At 33.3% G+C, this 19308-nt stretch overlaps 1 protein-coding gene across 1 annotated transcript; it reads left to right on the top strand.

The window, feature by feature from the left end:
- Window positions 1-109: 109 nt before the first annotated feature.
- LOC134246131 (uncharacterized) lies at window positions 110-17456 on the top strand. Its single transcript, XM_062728413.1, has 14 exons — window positions 110-394; window positions 3233-3467; window positions 4522-4644; window positions 4940-5059; window positions 8832-8954; window positions 9885-10007; window positions 12046-12254; window positions 12614-12659; window positions 12831-12964; window positions 14465-14590; window positions 16156-16270; window positions 16407-16541; window positions 16763-16888; window positions 17038-17456. Exons 1-14 carry the CDS (start codon window positions 368-370, stop codon window positions 17193-17195), a joined length of 1800 nt encoding a protein of 599 aa, XP_062584397.1. The 5' UTR covers window positions 110-367; the 3' UTR covers window positions 17196-17456.
- Window positions 17457-19308: the final 1852 nt, after the last annotated feature.

Here is a 19308-nt window from a genome sequence, read left to right as displayed (position 1 = left end):
AAAAATGAATATTTTTCATTAAATGACTTCAATATTCGATATTGATGAATATGCCTAAATTAAACAGAATAAAATTGGATCGGGTTCGACATTCCAATCATGCTTCGATGGCTTTGTTTTGTATTGATTTTTTGTTTCACACAAAGCGTTTCACAATCAAAATTGCAGACGCTCTCGACTGTCACGACAATGCTCATTACGGAGATTAAAGTGTTAAAGTCGTAGTAATCCTAGAAAAAGAGACTACATTTTGTCAGAAACTCTAAACTTTGCACGTAGAGAAGGAACCAACTGATGACATTTGATTACGTCTGACCAACAGCTGGCCTTGGTCATGTACCTGTAAACTGAATATTCTGCTATTGTCATGGATCCTCAGCGGAAAAGCCCAGAGGTAAGACAAAGCATAGTGATATTTTTGTAGTTTTTAATTTATTTTATTTACATGAATTTATTGCAAATAAAAATGTTTATTATCGCCTTTTATACAAAAAAAAAAACAAAACAAAAAAACCCAGAAAATTTACAGTGCATTACAATGAACAAGAAGAACCTCAGCATGCACATGCAGTTTCTCTTTGTTTAAATACATGCAGTCTCACCAGCCGGACAATATGATCATCTTTGTGTATTGTCAATTACCAAATAATGAAATTAATGCTTCAACAATCAAAGGATGATCCTGTAAAAAGAAAAGAGCATTGTTCTGTTTCTTTAATACAACCCTTAATCGTCCCTTTATCCCAGACTAGTTCTGTATATGTACAGCTGTGTCAGCATTTATTTTAGGTATCAGGTATTCTATTCTTATTTATGTAACCTTTTACTTTTCTGTCTTTCTGCAAGCATGAAGTTTTCATCTGGAAAAGGTCTTGGGTAAATACATGAAAATAAATTTCTTGCAAATAAATAGTGATTTACAGTAACAACTTATGAATTAAAAAAAAACATTTTATTTTTTGTTTGTCAATTGCAAGTTATAAATTTGGAACACCCTTTTAGAAAAAAAGAGGATATAATTGAAATGTAAAGGTTGTAACATTAAAAACCATTCATTTCAATGTCTGTTTTGTAAATATATACTTGATGTGGGTGCAGGCATGTTTCAGCTTCATATATTAAAAATGTCACATGCATGCAATCAAATTGTCCCTCCCTTAATAATTGGGACTGTTTGAGAATATTGTACATACTCACATCTCAGCTGTAGGTTAAACATTTTAGTGTAGGACATTTTGAAGTAAGTACATATCTGGTCCAGCTTGCATGGATGGTAGCGGGCCTATATGTAGATCACCTTGTAGTCAGACCTTGTTACTTGACGAAAACATTGATCACAAGATTAGTTTTTCTTAATCAATAACCAGGTTAAATATTTGGGACACTTTGTAAGTCATATATTCTGTGATTTGACCAGATTTCATAAAGTTAAAAGTCAGCTAAAGTGATATGACCTATTTTAAATAGATAAGTAAGAATTTTTGTGTATTGTGTACATTATACCCCAGGTAATAACTGTTTATTTAAAAGTCATTACTGTGCTGATTTAGAAGTAATTGTCTGATAAGAAAAACTGTGATTTTACTTATTTGATGTAGAAATTGTAGTTCATTTCCCTCTAGCTAGAATTGGTCCATTTAAATTTTAAAAACATAAATTGGCAATTTAATTATTTTAAAACATTTAGATCTTCTCTTTTTTTTTGTATTTTGTTCATTGACTAGAGATGACGGCGCTTTGACCCAAATGATTTCACCCATTTATCATTAAAAGTTGTAGGTCACTAATGTATACAAATAATAATGCCCTAAATATGAAATTAGTCCCTAAATGGCCTTATCTCCTGTAAAAATCAAGGATGTTGCTATAGAAAGGTTAATGACACTGCATTTTGTTGCTTAAAATGTCTTCATGAATCAGTAATAACTGAGTGTACCTTTAATGGACTCGGTCAGATTAGATTCCAATGTTTTTATTGTCAGAAAGCTTGATATAATCTAGGCTTTGATCTCATTTGTTTGGGTTAAGGGTATTTAAAGCCGGAGTTATGTCAGACAGTTTAATTTAGTTGGGTTTGTTGCACTTCTAGTTATAAGAAATTCCAAATGTGTTAGCTACAAGAAACCAGTGATGAAGGGAGTCAATCGAAGTTTGTGACACGTATAACTGATCAAACAAAGGGAATTATTCACAGAAAACATAATGGTAAATACTGGTATTATAATCAGAGTTGCTTTGTCCTGTAGTGTTGAGTTTGTGTAGTTCCATGGTCATTCTTTAAATTTGAATTTCAATAATTAATTATAATTTCGTAAATTTAATGGAGACTCACTTTCTCAAAGTGTTGTTTGTTCATGCAGTTATAAACATTGACTGAGATATTAAAATTAGGAAGCTACAATTGTACTCCCCAAAAAGGTCAACTAATGTGTATTTGATCTATAATCTTTAAATTTTCTCTAAGGTTATATTCTTACATTCTTATACATTCAGTATTCAGAGAACTTATAGTACGCCTTACAAATATTGTCGATATCTACATGATTATGACAAAGAAAGAAGGTACAGTTTCAATACAATTTAAGCCCTATATTTTTCTAAAATATGAAAGTGATATAAAAAATAAAAATTCATTCTTTCTGAATCATAGAAATTCCCTGCAGTAAGGAGACACAAACCGTTTTTCTCACATGACCTCCCAAATGCTAATTGTGACGTCATTAACTTGTGCATTTTCCCGTATTTTCTTTGAAAGTTGCAGAAGACATTTAATTTTCGGTGGAATTTTCTTTCAGCAAACATACTCTGCCACCGTCGCCCAGAAAGATTTTGAGATATGTGATTTTTCATAGCATTTTACATAATATATGAAAAAATTAAAGCGGGCGACAGTGGCAGACACTGTTTTCTAAAGGAAAATTAGCACAGAAATGAGTCATTTTGGGGCTTTTCTGCATTTAACATAGAAATGTACCAAATTAATGACGTCATATTTCCAGAAAGGCCCTCCTTTATGCCATATTCTTTTATGATTTATCATATTCATCTTCTCAACTATTGTTAAAGCTAATTTCATAACTTTTTAAGAACATTAAATTTTTAGGGCACAATAAAGCTCAAACTGTACCCTCTTCTTACTGGGTGCTCAGGGCTCTCAGTTCTGCTTGCAAATCATGTAAGTGTCTTAACCCATAAGGCTTTCATTTAACACCCTCATTTGTTTTTTTCCTAGCATACGGGGACTGAACACAAGTTTGACATCAAGATAGAGCGTCCCCCCACTAAGCCCGATGTCTGGGAGGAGCTGCTGTCCCTCCTCCAGAAGATCCTAGACTTCTGTGTGTGCTGTATAACCTGCGGGTGCTACAAGAGGGAGAAGAATGGGGTACTGACCGACGAGTATGGAATGATTCTACTGGACAACGAGAAGCAGGCCGTACAAAATCTACTTCTTTATCTGGAGAGAGGTATGGGGGGATTATGGGTATTATTTTAAATTTAAAAAAAATTATGATTCTATTGGACAATGAGAAACAGGCTGTGCAGAATCTACTTCTATACATCTATTTGGAGAGAGGTAAGGAGGATTATGGGTATTATTAATGAAAAAGAAAAAATAATGAGTGTACGTGGTTATTTTGAGGTTTGAGAGAGTAATTCAGGAAATAAGTTATGGGTTTGATAATAAGCATGTGTTGGAGAATTGAAACAGCTTGATGCATAATAAAATCTTATATAAAGCCTTTCATTATTGATTTATAGGAAATAATTTAACAACTTTAAACCCTAGAAATGTTTTAATTTTGAAAACTTAACAGTTTGAATTCTTTTGAACATTTTTATCATTTGAAAGAGAACCATTTATGATGTCACTGAGAATTAAATTATATTGATTTTTCATCACAAATACAGACCTGTTTACTCTTACGATTTCGCCGTATTTTGTACGGATTTTTAGTCCAAAATACGTCTCACGTTTTGCTAATATGAAAATACGGAAATAAGAGATACACTTGTTTAGTATTAAGAAGTTAGTTTTCGTTATGGTCTGTCTCAATTTCATGCTTTTTGAATTCTTAAAAAAAAATTTCAAATTAAGTTATGTCGGTTTGCCAAAACGCCGTGGTATAAAATGATCAAGATCATGTTATTTAACCGTGTTAAGTAATCAGAAAAGCAGTTGTTCTCCATTTATATAGTATGTAAAATTGATGGAAGTGAAATCTTACTGGCAAATGCCAAATCTCACACACACAAATCTAATCAAAAATACTGAGAAACAGGGATATGGGTAAACAGGTCTGCAAATATGTTAAACAAGTAGGTATAAAGTTGTAACGGGAATGGAGAAAATGTATGGCTGAACCGGGGATTGAACATAAGATCCCCGTATCATTCAGTGCTCTGTTTACTGAGCTACCCTGGCTGATGTTTATATAGAACCCAAACCACTATACCCCTCCTTTAATCGTATTTGCCCTCAAACACATGTCAAAGTTATACTGTTGGGTGTATTTTCAGATGAGAAGGCAGAACCTGTTTTATCAAGCGAACACATTCGAGCTCTGAGCATTCTGACTTACTCGGACAATGCTGAGCTTCAGAGGTCAGCAGCATTGTGTATGCTAGAAATCAGCGAGAAGTGTAAGTATCCTAGAGCTTAACCTAGAACTCTGTAATATTTAAAGAAAATTATGGATTGATAAACTGAGAAATAATGTGTTCTTAAAATCAATATGATTAAATGTGCAACCAATTTTTTTTTCATCTTTTCTTAAATGGAAAGTAATTTAAAAAGTGTCACTTTTGTCAGTTTGGTATGTGCATGGATAGAAAATTCAAAACAAATTGCCTCTTGGTTTTGAAACATTTTCTTCATTTAATGAAGACCTACAGTAAAGGTTTGTACCTGTAATAATGAAGAAGACTTCTGTTTTAGTGAAGACGGAGCTGACTGTTGCCTTGGGACGACCTCTGGTAGAACTCCTCCGTTCATCTGACACTCAAGTCCAGAAGGCTTCTACCCTCGCCGTCAGTAACCTCTGTCTGTCTGGGGCAGGTGAGTCTAGTTTGTTTGTCTACTCAACTCACTCAAAACTCAATCTCAGTCATTAACTTCTGTCTGTCTGGGGTGGGTGTGTCTAGTTTGTTTGTCCACTCAACTCACTCAAAACTCAGTCTCAGTCTTTAACATCTGTCTGTCTGGGGAAGGTGAGTCTAGTTTGTTTGTCCACTCAACTCACTCAAAAGTCAGTCTCAATCATTAACTTCTGTCTGTCTGGGGCAGGTGTGTCTAGTTTGTTTGTCCACTCAACTCACTCAAAACTCAGTCTCAGTCTTTAACATCTGTCTGTCTGGGGAAGGTGAGTCTAGTTTGTTTGTCCACTCAACTCACTCAAAACTCAGTCAGAATCATTAACTTCTGTCTGTCTGGGACGAGTGAGTCTACTTTGTTTGTCCACTCAACTCACTCAAAACTCAGTCTCAATCATTAACTTCTGTCTGTTTCGGGCAGGTGAGTCTAGTTTGTTTGTCCACTCAACTCACTCAAAACTCAGTCTCAATCATTAACTTCTGTCTGTCTGGGGCGAGTGAGTCTAGTTTGTTTGTCCACTCAACTCACTCAAAACTCAGTCTCAATCATTAACTTCTGTCTGTTTGGGGCAGGTGAGTCTAGTTTGTTTATCCACTCAACTCACTCAAAACTCAGTCTCAATCATTAACTTCTGTCTGTCTGGGGCGGGTGAGTCTGGTTTGTTTGTCCACTCAACTCATTCAAAACTCAGTCTCAATCATTAACTTCTGTCTGTTTTGGGCGGGTGAGTCTGGTTTGTTTGTCCACTCAACTCACTCAAAACTCAGTCTCAATCATTAACTTCTGTCTGTCTGGGGCGGGTGAGTCTGGTTTGTTTGTCCACTCAACTCACTAATAACTCAGTCTCAGTCAGTAACTTTTGTTTGTCAGGGGTGGGTGAGTCTATTTTGTTTGTCCAATCAACTCTGTGAGACTTGAATGTCTATTTCGTCAGTAAATTTGTTTGATGAATTGGAGGGGGGGGGGGGCATTTGTTTTACCAATCAACTCAATTGAAACCTAATCTCAGTATTTTCTGTCTGTCAGATGAGTTTTGACCAATCAAATCAGTGAGACTTTAAGTCAGTTTCATAAGTATTTTCTATCTATTAAGGGGAGGGGGAGGGGAGTATCATTTGATGAGTTCTTTGTCTGTCTTATCACTCAAAACTCAATCTCAGTAACTGTTTGTCTCTCGTGAAAAGGGATGGCAGATTAGGCCTTTTTGTTTGACCAATCAACTCACTTGAAACTCAATCTCAGTCACTTATGTTTGTTTGGGGAAGTTGAGTGTCACTTATTTTACCAATCATCACAATTGAAATCAATTGCAATTTCATCAACATTCAGTAGACTAACTTGTATATATTAAGTTTCAACAACAGTGTGGAAATATGATGAAGGCTATTTCCAAAACAATAGATCACTTGGGCATATACATGTGTTAAGAAAGAACTTGTTATTTATGTAAATTAAAATTTACTAGGATGTGATGATTTCACTAATACTTCAAAGGAGGTGAAATTTGTGTTTAAAATATCAAATTTTATTGAGGTTTTTACTGTCACAATTTCAAGTTAAATCCCATCTTGCATATAAGAAAGACCTACTTTTTGTGAACTTTATTTTAAAGCACCAGAGAACCAACAATTGAACATTTGTGGGTTTTTATAATTTTGATGAATTTAAAGAGAAAGTTGAAATGATCAATATGGTTTGTTTCCAATGTTTTTAAATCATTTGAATTATTTCATTGTTCCATTTAGCCTGGATCTGTGTTTATATTTTTTGTGAACTGAGTTAATACTTATAGCAGGCTGTGTTGTTAGTACATCACTGACAATTTTCACAGATGTATCCATTCAATGCTCTAAGATCATAATTGGTTTCTATATTAATACAAGCCTACTGCATCATCTGCAGCAGGGAAGTAAAAATATGATCAATTTAATGGTTCCCAAGATTAAACAATTAAATGAAACAAAGGAAAGCCATACAGCCGGCTAGGTAAATCTTTGTTTGGCGACACCTGGGTATCATTGTCAATGAGCAACCAGGCACCACACCGTGTGTAAAAAGGTTCACATAGGCCTTGACACATCTGTTGCATGTGACCATCATATTGTTGGACTCTATGACCAAGAAAACAAGGGTTTCATAATAAAAGCTTATAATTATGTGTACTTTTATAAAGTTTGAGAGATGAAGCTCTCAGATTTTTTTTCTTGCTTTTTTTTCTGGAATATTTAGCAGCATATCATAAGCTTTATTAGTACATTGAAGGTTTTAATTTTTTTGTAAGTGTCCATTATGACATTGTCATTGAGCAGTTGTGTAAGAATTAGTTGTGGGCTGATGATGCTTGTTAATAGCAAAGTGATCAATGTACAGTGCCTGTGTAAAGACGAATAATGACTCCCATAGAATAATGACCGAGGCTCATTTTTCGATGGCGTCATTATTCTATGGCAAATAATGACCCTCTTGCCTGTAGAAAAAGTGTCATCACCCTAAAAATTTGGATACCCCATGTGAAGAAAAATGACCCCCATAGAATAATGATCCCCTTGCTGATGAAAGTTAAAATTTTAAGGTGGCAAAAAAAGAGACCTATTGGCCAAAATGCTCACCTGAGCTAAATTGGGAATGATTTGATGATCTGTTGATCTCATTAAATTATACAATTATTGCTTATATAATCATATGGGATGCAGGGGGTATCACTTACTGAACTCAGTGCTCACAGTACCTCTAGTTTTGATCTTATTTTATTCCACACTTTCACTCCGTTCTGTGTATATTTTTAGAGCATTTTTAATATGAAAATCGGAACATTTAATTTCATTTTTGTAATGTTTTCTTCATACTATGTCAAAGCAAAATATGAAAAATTAATTGAAGACCATTCCTTTTATGATATATGTATATACTTCCCACATGTACTCGTAAAGTATCCAAACAACCCATAGACAGTCAAAACTAGAGGTACTGTGAGCCATGAGCTTACTAGATGATACCCACCCCCCATATGATTATAATGTCATTATTTGATGGGGGTCATTATTCGTCTTTACACCTGCACTTGGACAGTACCAGTATACATAAACAAAAATATAAACATCTTCTGCTGATTTTTTTATTTTATTTTTTTTTATCTTTATAAACCTGCTCGTTTTATATGTGGTTTATTTCTTATATCTACAAAAAGTTTTACTAAGATTTGCCCGTAGGGAAAGATAAGCTGATAGAGAAAGTGGGATATGTATTAAGATTGTATTAAGATTTTATTACGATTATTCACAGTTACAGGGAGGTTAACATGCACACAGTAGCACATTGGAGACCTTATCATAGCCAGCTGGCAAGGGGGATCAGATTATGATTGGAGTGGTGTTGCAGTAAATTTTCATTCAATTTTGCTATCTTTCCTTTATTCCTGTAGGGATCCTAATTAAGCTCTTACTTATGTGTAAAAATGAAAAAAAAAAGTTCCTGTAGGGATCCTAATTAACTCTTACTTACATGTAAAAATGAAAAAAAAAATAAAATGAATTCCCTACTTGATTGAATTTTAAAAAAGAACTTTTCTAATTGACTGTTCATCTACCATTTGATAGTTGAAAAGGGGGATGCAGATTGAAATGAAACATTAAATGAAAACTATACATGAAACACCAGCAAAGAGCTGACCTTTTCAATATATATGTATTAATTTTTGATACAGAATAGAGTGACATTATCAGGGTTGTATTTGCAGAAACCAATAAAGAGATTCTGATGAGACTTGGTATAGTGGACCCTTTGGTAGAACTGCTTCATACCAGGAATGTGGAGGTCCAGTGTAATACATGTGGCTGTATTACTGCCCTGGCTACCACAGGTAAGAATCTTAATGATTCCAAACACAATATTGACCCTTCTGTCACAATAAATGATACAAAATAACCTTAAAGTTCATATTAATTTAAGATTCCTTTTGTTCTCTGTATGTTATTTATATTTCTGTTGGTTGTAAACAAATTGCACCAGTGAATCCCATCTGAGACATACCTTTAGATGATATCAGTATATTGAAGATGAACCTAGAGATATCATATTTCTCCGTATTTAATGTTACTTTTGCTGCAAAAAATATTGTTCAGACTTGAAAGGTTAAACCAGGAAAGGAGTGTGTTTTTTAAAATTACTTTTTCCTTTTGTGTTAAATTGACACAGGAAATATAGTTTTAAGAGATATGTGATAGACTGGATAGAAGATCTGATTTCTTTGTTGTTGAATGATCTTGAATTAATAAACTGTTTAAAAGGAAGAAAAATAAAAACATCCTGTTTTCTTTGGGTTACTTTTAAAAGCAAATGCTAAAGCTAATGAAAATAGAAATTCAAAAAGGACATGTTTCCTTTGCTGGCTAAAACCAGCATAACTTCGAAGTTGATTTTAGTTGCATGCATAGTTCAAAATTGTATATTAATTAATTGTCTTTGTGTACTACTGGTAATTAGATATTAAATATTTATATAACTGACCCTTAGACCACAATATGAGGATAGTCCATGCAGCCTAAAGTCAAAATGCAGATTTTAATTTTTCTTTTAATAGTTTTTTAATTTGGGTGTAATCAAATAAAAACACATGATGAAAAATGATTTTATGACTACACTAGTACTGGTATTTGAGATGTTTAAGATTGTTCTCAGTTAATGGTCTTGAGGACCCGGAATTTAATTAAAACAAATATGTGACACGAGTATAAAATATAGGTCAATACCCTCATAATGTTTTTTATTGTTATTATACTCTTTTTTCCAGATGCAAATAAGCATTCCATTGTGTCTTGTAATGCTGTCAAGCCCCTCCTGCATCTAATGCGATCGGCAGATCTCCGTGTAAAGAGAAATGCTGCGGGGGCCATACTGAATTTAACACATATACGTAAGTGTACCACATACCCTACATAAGGCCATTTACCTTTTATTATTTTTCTAGCTCTCACCTATAGGGAAATACAGAAATGTCACATCCTTGCTAGCCAAGGATATCTGAGACACTATTCTCCTCATAAACCCTTGGCCTATGGTGTCGAAAGTAGTTGGGAGTTTTTAGGCCCTGGAAATTTCAGGGATATATAGTTTTTGTCATGTCCGTCCATCTGTCTATCTGTCTGTCAGTTTGTCTGCAAAAACTTTAACCTAGCTCATAACTTTTGATTTAGTGGAGCTATGACTTGGTAAGATTCAAGTTACATGACAGAAACACTCCCATCATTTGAAAGCACCATAGGCCGAGGGTTTATGAGGAGAGTGGCTTTCAGAAACCATTGGCTAGCAAATTAAGGTGGCATGTCTAAAAAAAAGTAGATACTAGTATATCGTATTCATATTTATTAGATTTGTTCATGCATTTTCCAAATTTAAAAAAGTTCTTTTTAAAAAAATAAGTGAATACATTAGTCTATCGCCTTACTTCTTCAATTGTACTGTTGCTTATAAAACTGTATGACATGTGCCTTGGAATTTTGTGTCACAGCTGTGAAACTTTATTTAGCAGTTAGTCATCTTATCTCTGAAAAAGTTCAGATTATTAGAAAAAAATATTGTTTTGAGTTTCTATTTTTGTTGTCTTTTCTAGAATAAAATGATTATATATTTACTATTATAGAAGTCTTTCAAGGTCAGTTGTGTAATACTTCTCTAGAAATCAATAATCTTCTGAATTAATAGAAAATGTCAGGACATATATCTCACATACAATGTGTCAAGGTCATGGCTAAGATACATTGAGATGGATTACTTTGTATTCTCCGCATCTAGATAGAATGTAGATAGAATGTACGCTTTTTACAAAAAGTAAGGCAAAAATGTTATGAAATCATTCTAACATCAGAACCACAGGCTTTTGGATCGCTTAAAAAATTATGTGTAAAAAATGTTTTAACACCTCAATTTTTTTGTAAGCTATTTAAGGCCTGTGATCAGAACCAACCCTGCAATATGATAAAAGATCAGGATCAAGTTTTGATTGTTACATGTAATTTTTAACTGTTGAATATTTGCCTTCTTTGGATAAGATATTGAAACTGACCATAATTTTAAAGTATGACTATAAACTTGATATGAATCGAGATCAAGATTTTTTTTAAAGAGAAAGCTTTTGTGTTGTAACTTTACTTAATTGAACATTACCATATCTTAATGACATTCTGATTCCATTACTAATATTGTGATTCATGATGAAAGATTTCTCGTCATTTATTGAAGAATACATTTTCTTGATTTTATGCAAATAATTTTTTAAAAAATCAGAGAAACACACATTCAACACACAACATTTTTACAAACTTGAATGTAAATGTAAATACATTGGTAAAAGTAAACAAAGGATGAATCAACACTGTTCGTCTTGTATTGAACTTTTTTGAATGCATTTATTTGCATGGTGCAATATGTGCATGACTGAATATTTGATCAAAGCAGAACGTGAGGAGTATAAACAGAGGCTTTTGTATTGTGTATGGTCTAGAAAGAAAACGTTTTCATATTCTCTTTTAGAATAGGCATGAATTATTTTAAGGTTGTACTTTAATGCATTTATTAGCTGTCAATATGGCTGCTGTTGCATCTGTTTGTCTGACATCTTGATTACAAATGCTTTCTAGTTATTGTCCATCACTGCTGCGCAACACTCATCTTCTTTAAATTTTAATCATTATGCTTGTTTCTGTGCATGCCATTGCACACAATTCAGAATATCATGTCTATATATCCACCAAAAAAGAATTCATATAACTGGGTCACAGGAATTTTTTTCCGTAGGTGTATCTAGAGATCAATTGGAAATCAGTCTTTAATAGCATACTCTACCTCTAATATATCAACCATTACCCAGAGAGAAAGAGAGAGAGAGAGAGAGAAGTTACTAGTATAAAAATTTAACCTTGTGCAGCTTTTCATTTTTTTTTTAACCTTTTCAGAGTCCAACAGGAATGAGCTGGTGAATCATGGTGCCATTCCCACACTGGTGGAGTTGATCCACATGTCAGACTATGATATCCAGTACTACAGTGCAGCCGCACTCAGTAACATCGCTGTCAATCCAAAACACCGAGCCATGATGATCGCAGTGGGACATTTTGATGTCATCAGACAACTCATCCGACTTTTATCCTCAAAGAAGGACAGGGTTAGTGTTACAGATTTAAACAGAATCATCAGGGTAGGCTTTCTGTTTGTATCAATCTAATTAAAATTAGATCAATCCACTTGCATACTCAGTACACTAATTTTAGTGTAATGAGTATAGGAGTGGATCGACATTGTAACATCTGATTTTAATTAGATTTTATTTGTATAAACTGCATTTGAATTTGAAAAGAATTCCTCGTTATATCAAATCAGCAATAAAATGGTAAAGACCTATGGATTAAGAGATTAAGATCTCCAGAATGCTAGATTTTCATTTTACATAGCTTGTATGAACAAATTCAAGACGTGTACAACATGTATTTAAATGCATCACACAAAATTCCATTTGGTTTACAGGTAAAATGCCAGGCGTGTTTTGCTCTCAGGAATTTGGCATCAGATGGTAGGCATTGATGTTACACACTCATAATTAAATTGTACAATCAGTCATTTACTACCAGTGTAACTGTTTATCAAATTAATTCACCAACAAAACAAACCATGAAGTTATATAAATAGATTGATATTATGGAATAAGCCAGGAGTAATCTTTTGCTGGTCTTTTTTTTTTCAGATGAGAACCAGTTATTGGCGGTGGAGAATGGTGCCCTGCCTCCATTACATCACATTCTGACTTCCTGCCGATCTGACACTCTGGCTGCAGCTGCTGCATGTCTGAGGAATCTCTCTATACACAAACTCAATGAAGTAAGATCTCAACAAAGATACACAACTCCTTTAAAAAGAGAACTCCATAAAAGATCAATTTTAGTGACTTACTGAGAAGGGAAATAACTCAAATTACTAACTTTCCAAGTTCAAAAAAGAAAATTGAGTTATGTCTCTTTTCATAAAAAAAAAACGCAATACATTTCTTTTTGACATGGGTACTTTATGAATTAAATTTTTATAAAAATGTTTGAAATATTACTTAACTTTTTTTGGCCTTATCAATGAAAGCAAATATCAATGAACCTGGTATTAAAGAAAAAGGGAGTGTGTGATTCACCACAAAATGGCGGAAGTGGAAAAAATGAAATTTAACAGGCTTTGCTTTTAATGCAATAATAATGAAATAACTTTATAAAATTTTGCAAACTAGATATATGGTACTACTGTAAAAGCACAAATATTCGTGGGGGATTAAATTTTGTTTATTTTGTTGTTAACAATTATCAACGAAATTAAATCCCACACGAAATTTTATGTGACTATATATTGAATAGGATTACATTCAAAACAACGAAATTCAATGCCAACGAAACTATTTTTGATGACAAATCAACGAAATTTTATCCCAACGAAAATATGTGCTTCTACAGTATATAAATGGTCAAATTGATATAAAACTATTATTATGATATGTACATGTAAAGTCCACAAGATCTTGTTTTACAGGTCAATGAATCTGTATTTTTAGCCCACCTGAGCCAAAGGCTCAAGTGAGCTTTTCTGATCACAATTTGTCCGTTGTCTGTCGTCGTTGTCTTCGGCATTGTTGTAAACTTTTCATATTTTTGACTTCTTCTCAAGAACTGCTGGGCCAATTTCAACCAAACTTGCCACAAAGCATCCTTGGGTGAAGAGGATTCAAGTTTGTTCAATTGAAGGGCCACTCCCTTTTCCAAAGGGAGATAATTGGGAATTAATGAAAATTTGGTGGTATCATTTAAAAATCTTCTTCTCAAGAACCACTGTGCCAGGAAAGATGAAACTTATGAGGCAACATCCTCAAGTAGTGTAGATTCAGATTGGTTCAAATCATGACCCCCGGGGGTAGGGCAGGGCCACAATGGCTGACCAAAGTTTTACATTGAAATATATAGGAAAATTCTTCTAAAATCTTCTTCTCAAGAATAAGAAAGCCATAATTGATCATATTTATATGGAAGCATCCTCAAGTAGTGTAGATTCAATTTTGTTCAAATCATGACCCCCTGGGGTAGGGCGGGGCCAAATATAAAGAAATATATAGGAAAATTCCTTAAAAATCATCTTTACAAGAATAGCAAAGCCATGATTGGTCATGGGACTACCTTTGGATATAAACTATTCAATAATAAACCAATTTCTACTTTTTCCCAGCCACAGTGCTCAGGTGAATGATGTGGCCCATGGGCCTCTTGTTTTTACTGATAATGTCTTTGTTGCTCTCATACATAAAATTTAATGTATAAGATTTTTTTATGTTGATAATGTCTTTTATAGGCAGCCTTCATTCATGAAAACTTGGTACCAGATCTCTGTCATGTTGTCTGTGATAGTTCTAATCCAGAAGCCCAAAAACACATTGCAGGAACACTACGCAATCTAGCTGTCAGTGAATACGTACGAGTAAGTAAAATATCGAAGTAACATACAAATGAGAAATGTAATACTGTCAGTCAATATGTTAGTATATATTATAGATTGCTTATTATTATTCCTGGATATAAAAAATTACTTCTAATGCAGCATCTAAGTTAATTCTTATAATTATATATGCATAATCATAAATCCACTGTCAATCAAAATATAGGAATGTGATAACAATATCACCACAGGTGTAAAAAATAATGTCCATCTAAGGATGTATTCGCTTTAACAAAAGAATTGACCTATAGGAGAGAACAATTTCCCGGAAAAAACGACATTTAAAAATCAATCTTTATTTGATGTTTTCTACCGTATATATGTCTAAATTTTTCAAATTTGTATTTGATACCTCAAATTTATTATTTACAACTTTACAATAAACCTCCAAAGTTGACCGAAACACCATTTTGTCCATAAAAGTATTGATTTTTGCATGAATTTTGGCCTCGAAGTCCTTCAGGGCAGGCCTGCCCCTAAATAAAATTGTGATATTTTGATAGGTTAGGATGTAAGGAATAAATTAAGATAAGATTTTTTTAGGGGCACCCCTGCCCTGGGGTCGAAATTCACAAAAAACCTACAAAAAATAAGGAAACCTGATTTTCAGCACTTGCTTGAAATTTATGCCATTCATTCTTATAGGTAGACTAGCTCAGTTGATATAAGCGCTGACTTTTGCACCTTGGATACTTTCTTTTTAAAGTCGGGGGTTCGAATCCACCTGGTACAACACTTTCAAACTTTTAAATTTCGCCTTTTCAAAGACTATTCAGATTTTTTATATAGATTTGTGTATTTTTCCTTCAATTATCTATCCTTTATGCATGCCCATTCTTGATATATAAGAAACACTAAAGAGATATCAAATCGTAACAATCCAATGTACAGTTCTCAGTCAGGCGAAACAACCTCAGTATAAGCACACTTTCTTCGAGGACAAGAATAACTCACTCTGTGTTACTCAATGCAGGTATTCTTGGCAGCATTGAGCTAGCTGCAATAAATTTCAATTGTATATATTCCTTATAATTAAAACACATTGATTTTGGCTACATATTTCAGTAAATGGCACTACCTTGGATTTCATTTAGGCCTATATAATTTGCACACATTAATGGAATGTTTTATCATATCCACGGATAAATGGACATGAAGAACAGAATTTTAGAGACAGTAGACACTACCTTTATGAACCAAGAGAAGTAAAGACAAATATCAGTTAGTACATATGGAGATAACAAACTAGGAAAATCAATGAAAGGGTTCCTCCTACCTCTACTAACTGAAATAAAAATTTAGGAAAAACAAATTATTATATGTATTTATCCTAATGTCATTAATCGGAACGGAAATCGACAAGCTTTTTGTAGAGAAAAAAACCAAGCCCGGTCCTATAGGTCAGATCCCTATTTATAATGAAGTGATCCTTTGAGACACAATACTGGTAACTTTGAATGGCAAAAGTTTTTTTTTTTTGAAGTTGGCTTTAATTGTAAAGAATCTGAAGATTGGTAATATTGAACATGGTTATACTTTATTTGTAGACCTTGATAGAGAATGACTGTGTAGAGGCCTTGACCTTTGTCCTTCTTGACCTGGAGTCAAGGATACCTGTCCTGTCAGAGGTCACAGCAGCTCTAGCCGTCATGGCTGACGAAGGTAAAAATTCTTATATCAGATACAAGAGAAAACAATTTAAAGTAAATTCATCATCTGGGAGACTGCATGTTTCAATTGAGTTATATTTGTTTAATTACTGTCTACACTGATGAAAAACCTCTTTTATTGTTTTCAGATGATGTAAAATACAAGCTGATACATCTACAGGGAGGTAAAGCCTTCAGTAAGCTGGTGACCCTGGCTTCACTGTCTAGTCACAGAGAAATACAGTACAACAGTGCTGGCACGCTGGGACAACTGGCGTTAGTCAGTGAGTATACAAATACTGGGATTCAGCAAGAGTTATTGGCCCTGAAGGCTGATTTAGTTAAAATTATTTAATGGAAGTCATTGTATATAATGAATAAAAATAGATGGCATAAAAGACAAGATAACTTTCTGTATAAATTGTTTAGATCTTTAGATTACATATTCACTGATGTTGATTCATTGAGAACTGAAAATGAAGTTATGTTGTATCGGTACGTGTAGGTTTACCAGCTGAGTTGAAAGAGGCTAATAGAAAAGGCATTGTTCTATACATTGATAAGTTCCTAAAGTCTCCAGACCCAAGCTTTGTACATGTGGCTCTGTGGACACTAAATATGCTACTTAAAGGTAGGTAAAGTTAATACACAAGAAAATATTTTCTATGATATATTTTTTTTTCTGCAAAAATTAATGTAGTCGAAAATTTAATTAATTGTTTGGTCAAAGGAATAAATTTACGATTAGACAGAATTCACTTTGTTTTATTTTTATTTTAGATATATTTTTCCTGAGGGCTTTCACTGACCACAGCATTGAGTCTGTAATAGACCAAGTCAAAATAACTCATCAGCTGGCAAAAATCCAGGACCTCTCTAACAGTGTTATTGACCAGCTCCACGGGGTCATGACCTCTTCAACCTCTAGCGAGGACTGAATTTAACAGGAAGGGAGTTCTTCACCTCATTGAGGAATCTCCAAATTTTAAAGAATCTCCCATATTTTTCTTATCTTATTTATATGAATGGACATCATCATTTTACATGAGAAAAACATCTTTCTGCTTTGTTGTCTAAATTAAATCTTAATTTTAAGGTTGTCGTCATTAGTACTTTTTGTTATACATGTTAAACAAATTGCTGGGCATTAAGAGAAATCCATCCAATAAGACATCATTGCTTCACTGTTTTATGTGATATGTCATAAATACACTGCAGAATGCTGTACAAAAGTTAAAAATGGACCTCAGGCTACCCAAATAAAGTACACATTGTATTCATTATATTAAAGAATTATATTACCTGTTGGATATTTTTGTCAATGAGCAATGAAACTTACCTGGGCCTTGATTTTAAGTATTAAAAAAAATATATTAACAAATAAAACAAGATAAGAATAAAAGCAAGAACATGTAGAGAAGTGGTTGCTTGAAATAATCTAAAAGTAAAAGTAATCAATAAGAAATGTTGTCACATTAATGTAGTATTTGTAGCAAATTGGTCAGGTGTGTTTTATATCAAGATAATGGTTGTTGTTCGAAGGTGAAATATTGTTTATCATTCCAGGAACTTTTATTACTTGCACTAACATTGTCATTTTAGAACCCATTTTCAATAGTTTATTATATATATTTTATTAATTTATTTATGTTTTATGACATTTGTATTTTTTAATTTTTGTATTAGTGGTAAGGAAATACGGACTTTATTGGCAATATCATTTATCTCCCTTGCAGATCCATTATTTATGGTATTTCATGTTTTATCTTTGTATTTGTATATGCAAAACAACCTGTTCTGGTACCTTCACAGATGAAACTAATATGCCTGTATGCAACTTCAGATTTGTATTTTTGATTTAAAATAATCCATTTTTAAACCATTTTTAAATATGCTTAGACTTTGAACATGTTTACATTTTAGTTCTTTATAAAATACAAAAAAAAAAATAAATAAATAACAAGATAAACAGTACTTATATGTAAGGACTAATGCCATAGAAAATGTCTACTGCATACTTGTGAGAGACCCTTGGTAGCAAGTATAGACAATTATCATTATCAATTGATCCCCATTTTTTAATTGTGTTTTTACACCATACTTTTTAAAGTTTTATAAAATGTGTTACAGGTAAAGTTGGTAAATATGCAAATTTGTTAAATTTTGATCATAACAGATGAATCTGTCGGTTATAAAGAGAGAAAACAAGAAATCAAAGAGCTTTGAGATCTATATTTGGGACTGGGTTCTCCGTGTTATAAAAGATTAAAAAAAAAGAGTTCAAAGATAACAAGCTAATTCAGAGAATATATGTCCCCTGCTTAAGGAAAAAATAAAAGCATGTGCAGATGTAGAAAGTGTGTGGCGGTGGGTGTGTGTGTGTGGGGGGGGGGGTGAAGTTGGGGAAACAGGTCACTTTAAGAGGGATTGACATATGAAGTGAAAGAAGTGTCATCTATTTTTTTGTCATTAAGGTCATACGCAACATAGTTTGAACTTTATTAAGCTCTTCCCGGGAATTGAAGAGTTCCACTATATGAAGAACCTGTGTGCAATACTTTTAATGTCTATATATGGATTTGTACACTTCTTCTAAAACAAATTTTAATGGAAAAAATTTCTGGAATTTGTAATTTTTGTACATTTTTCTTTGAATAACACAAAAATTTTCATGATTTGATAACTTTTCAAAACCCCTGGTAATGCATGCTGATTTTTTTGCCTAAGAACATGTAATGGTATTATATTAAGTTTTTTAGAATATCTTGAAAAATTATCAGTAGGTAAGGTACCTTGGGTATGTCCTTAATTCACCAAAAGATACACATATTAGATTTCAAATTGCTCTTCAAATATGCCATGACAATTTACAGGTGCTCCTATGAAGAAAATGAGAATAAAGCAGTGGTTCGTGCAAAAAGAAAAAAAGGCTGATCCAGTAGTCCATACATCAAGCTTACGTCATTTAAAGGATTCTGGAATATATCTGTTCCCTATACAGTAGAGACTTACAGTACGTGTAAGAGCTGCTTTGACTTGTGCCAAATTATA

Source organism: Saccostrea cucullata, unplaced genomic scaffold (genome assembly GCF_032062105.1).
Source record: "Saccostrea cucullata isolate Sc308-1 unplaced genomic scaffold, CSIRO_AGI_Scuc_v1 ctg47, whole genome shotgun sequence".
NCBI classification, from domain to species: Eukaryota; Metazoa; Mollusca; class Bivalvia; order Ostreida; family Ostreidae; genus Saccostrea; species Saccostrea cuccullata.
The sequence above is the reverse complement of the archived record's forward strand: the minus strand, read 5'-3'. Positions and strand labels throughout refer to the sequence as shown.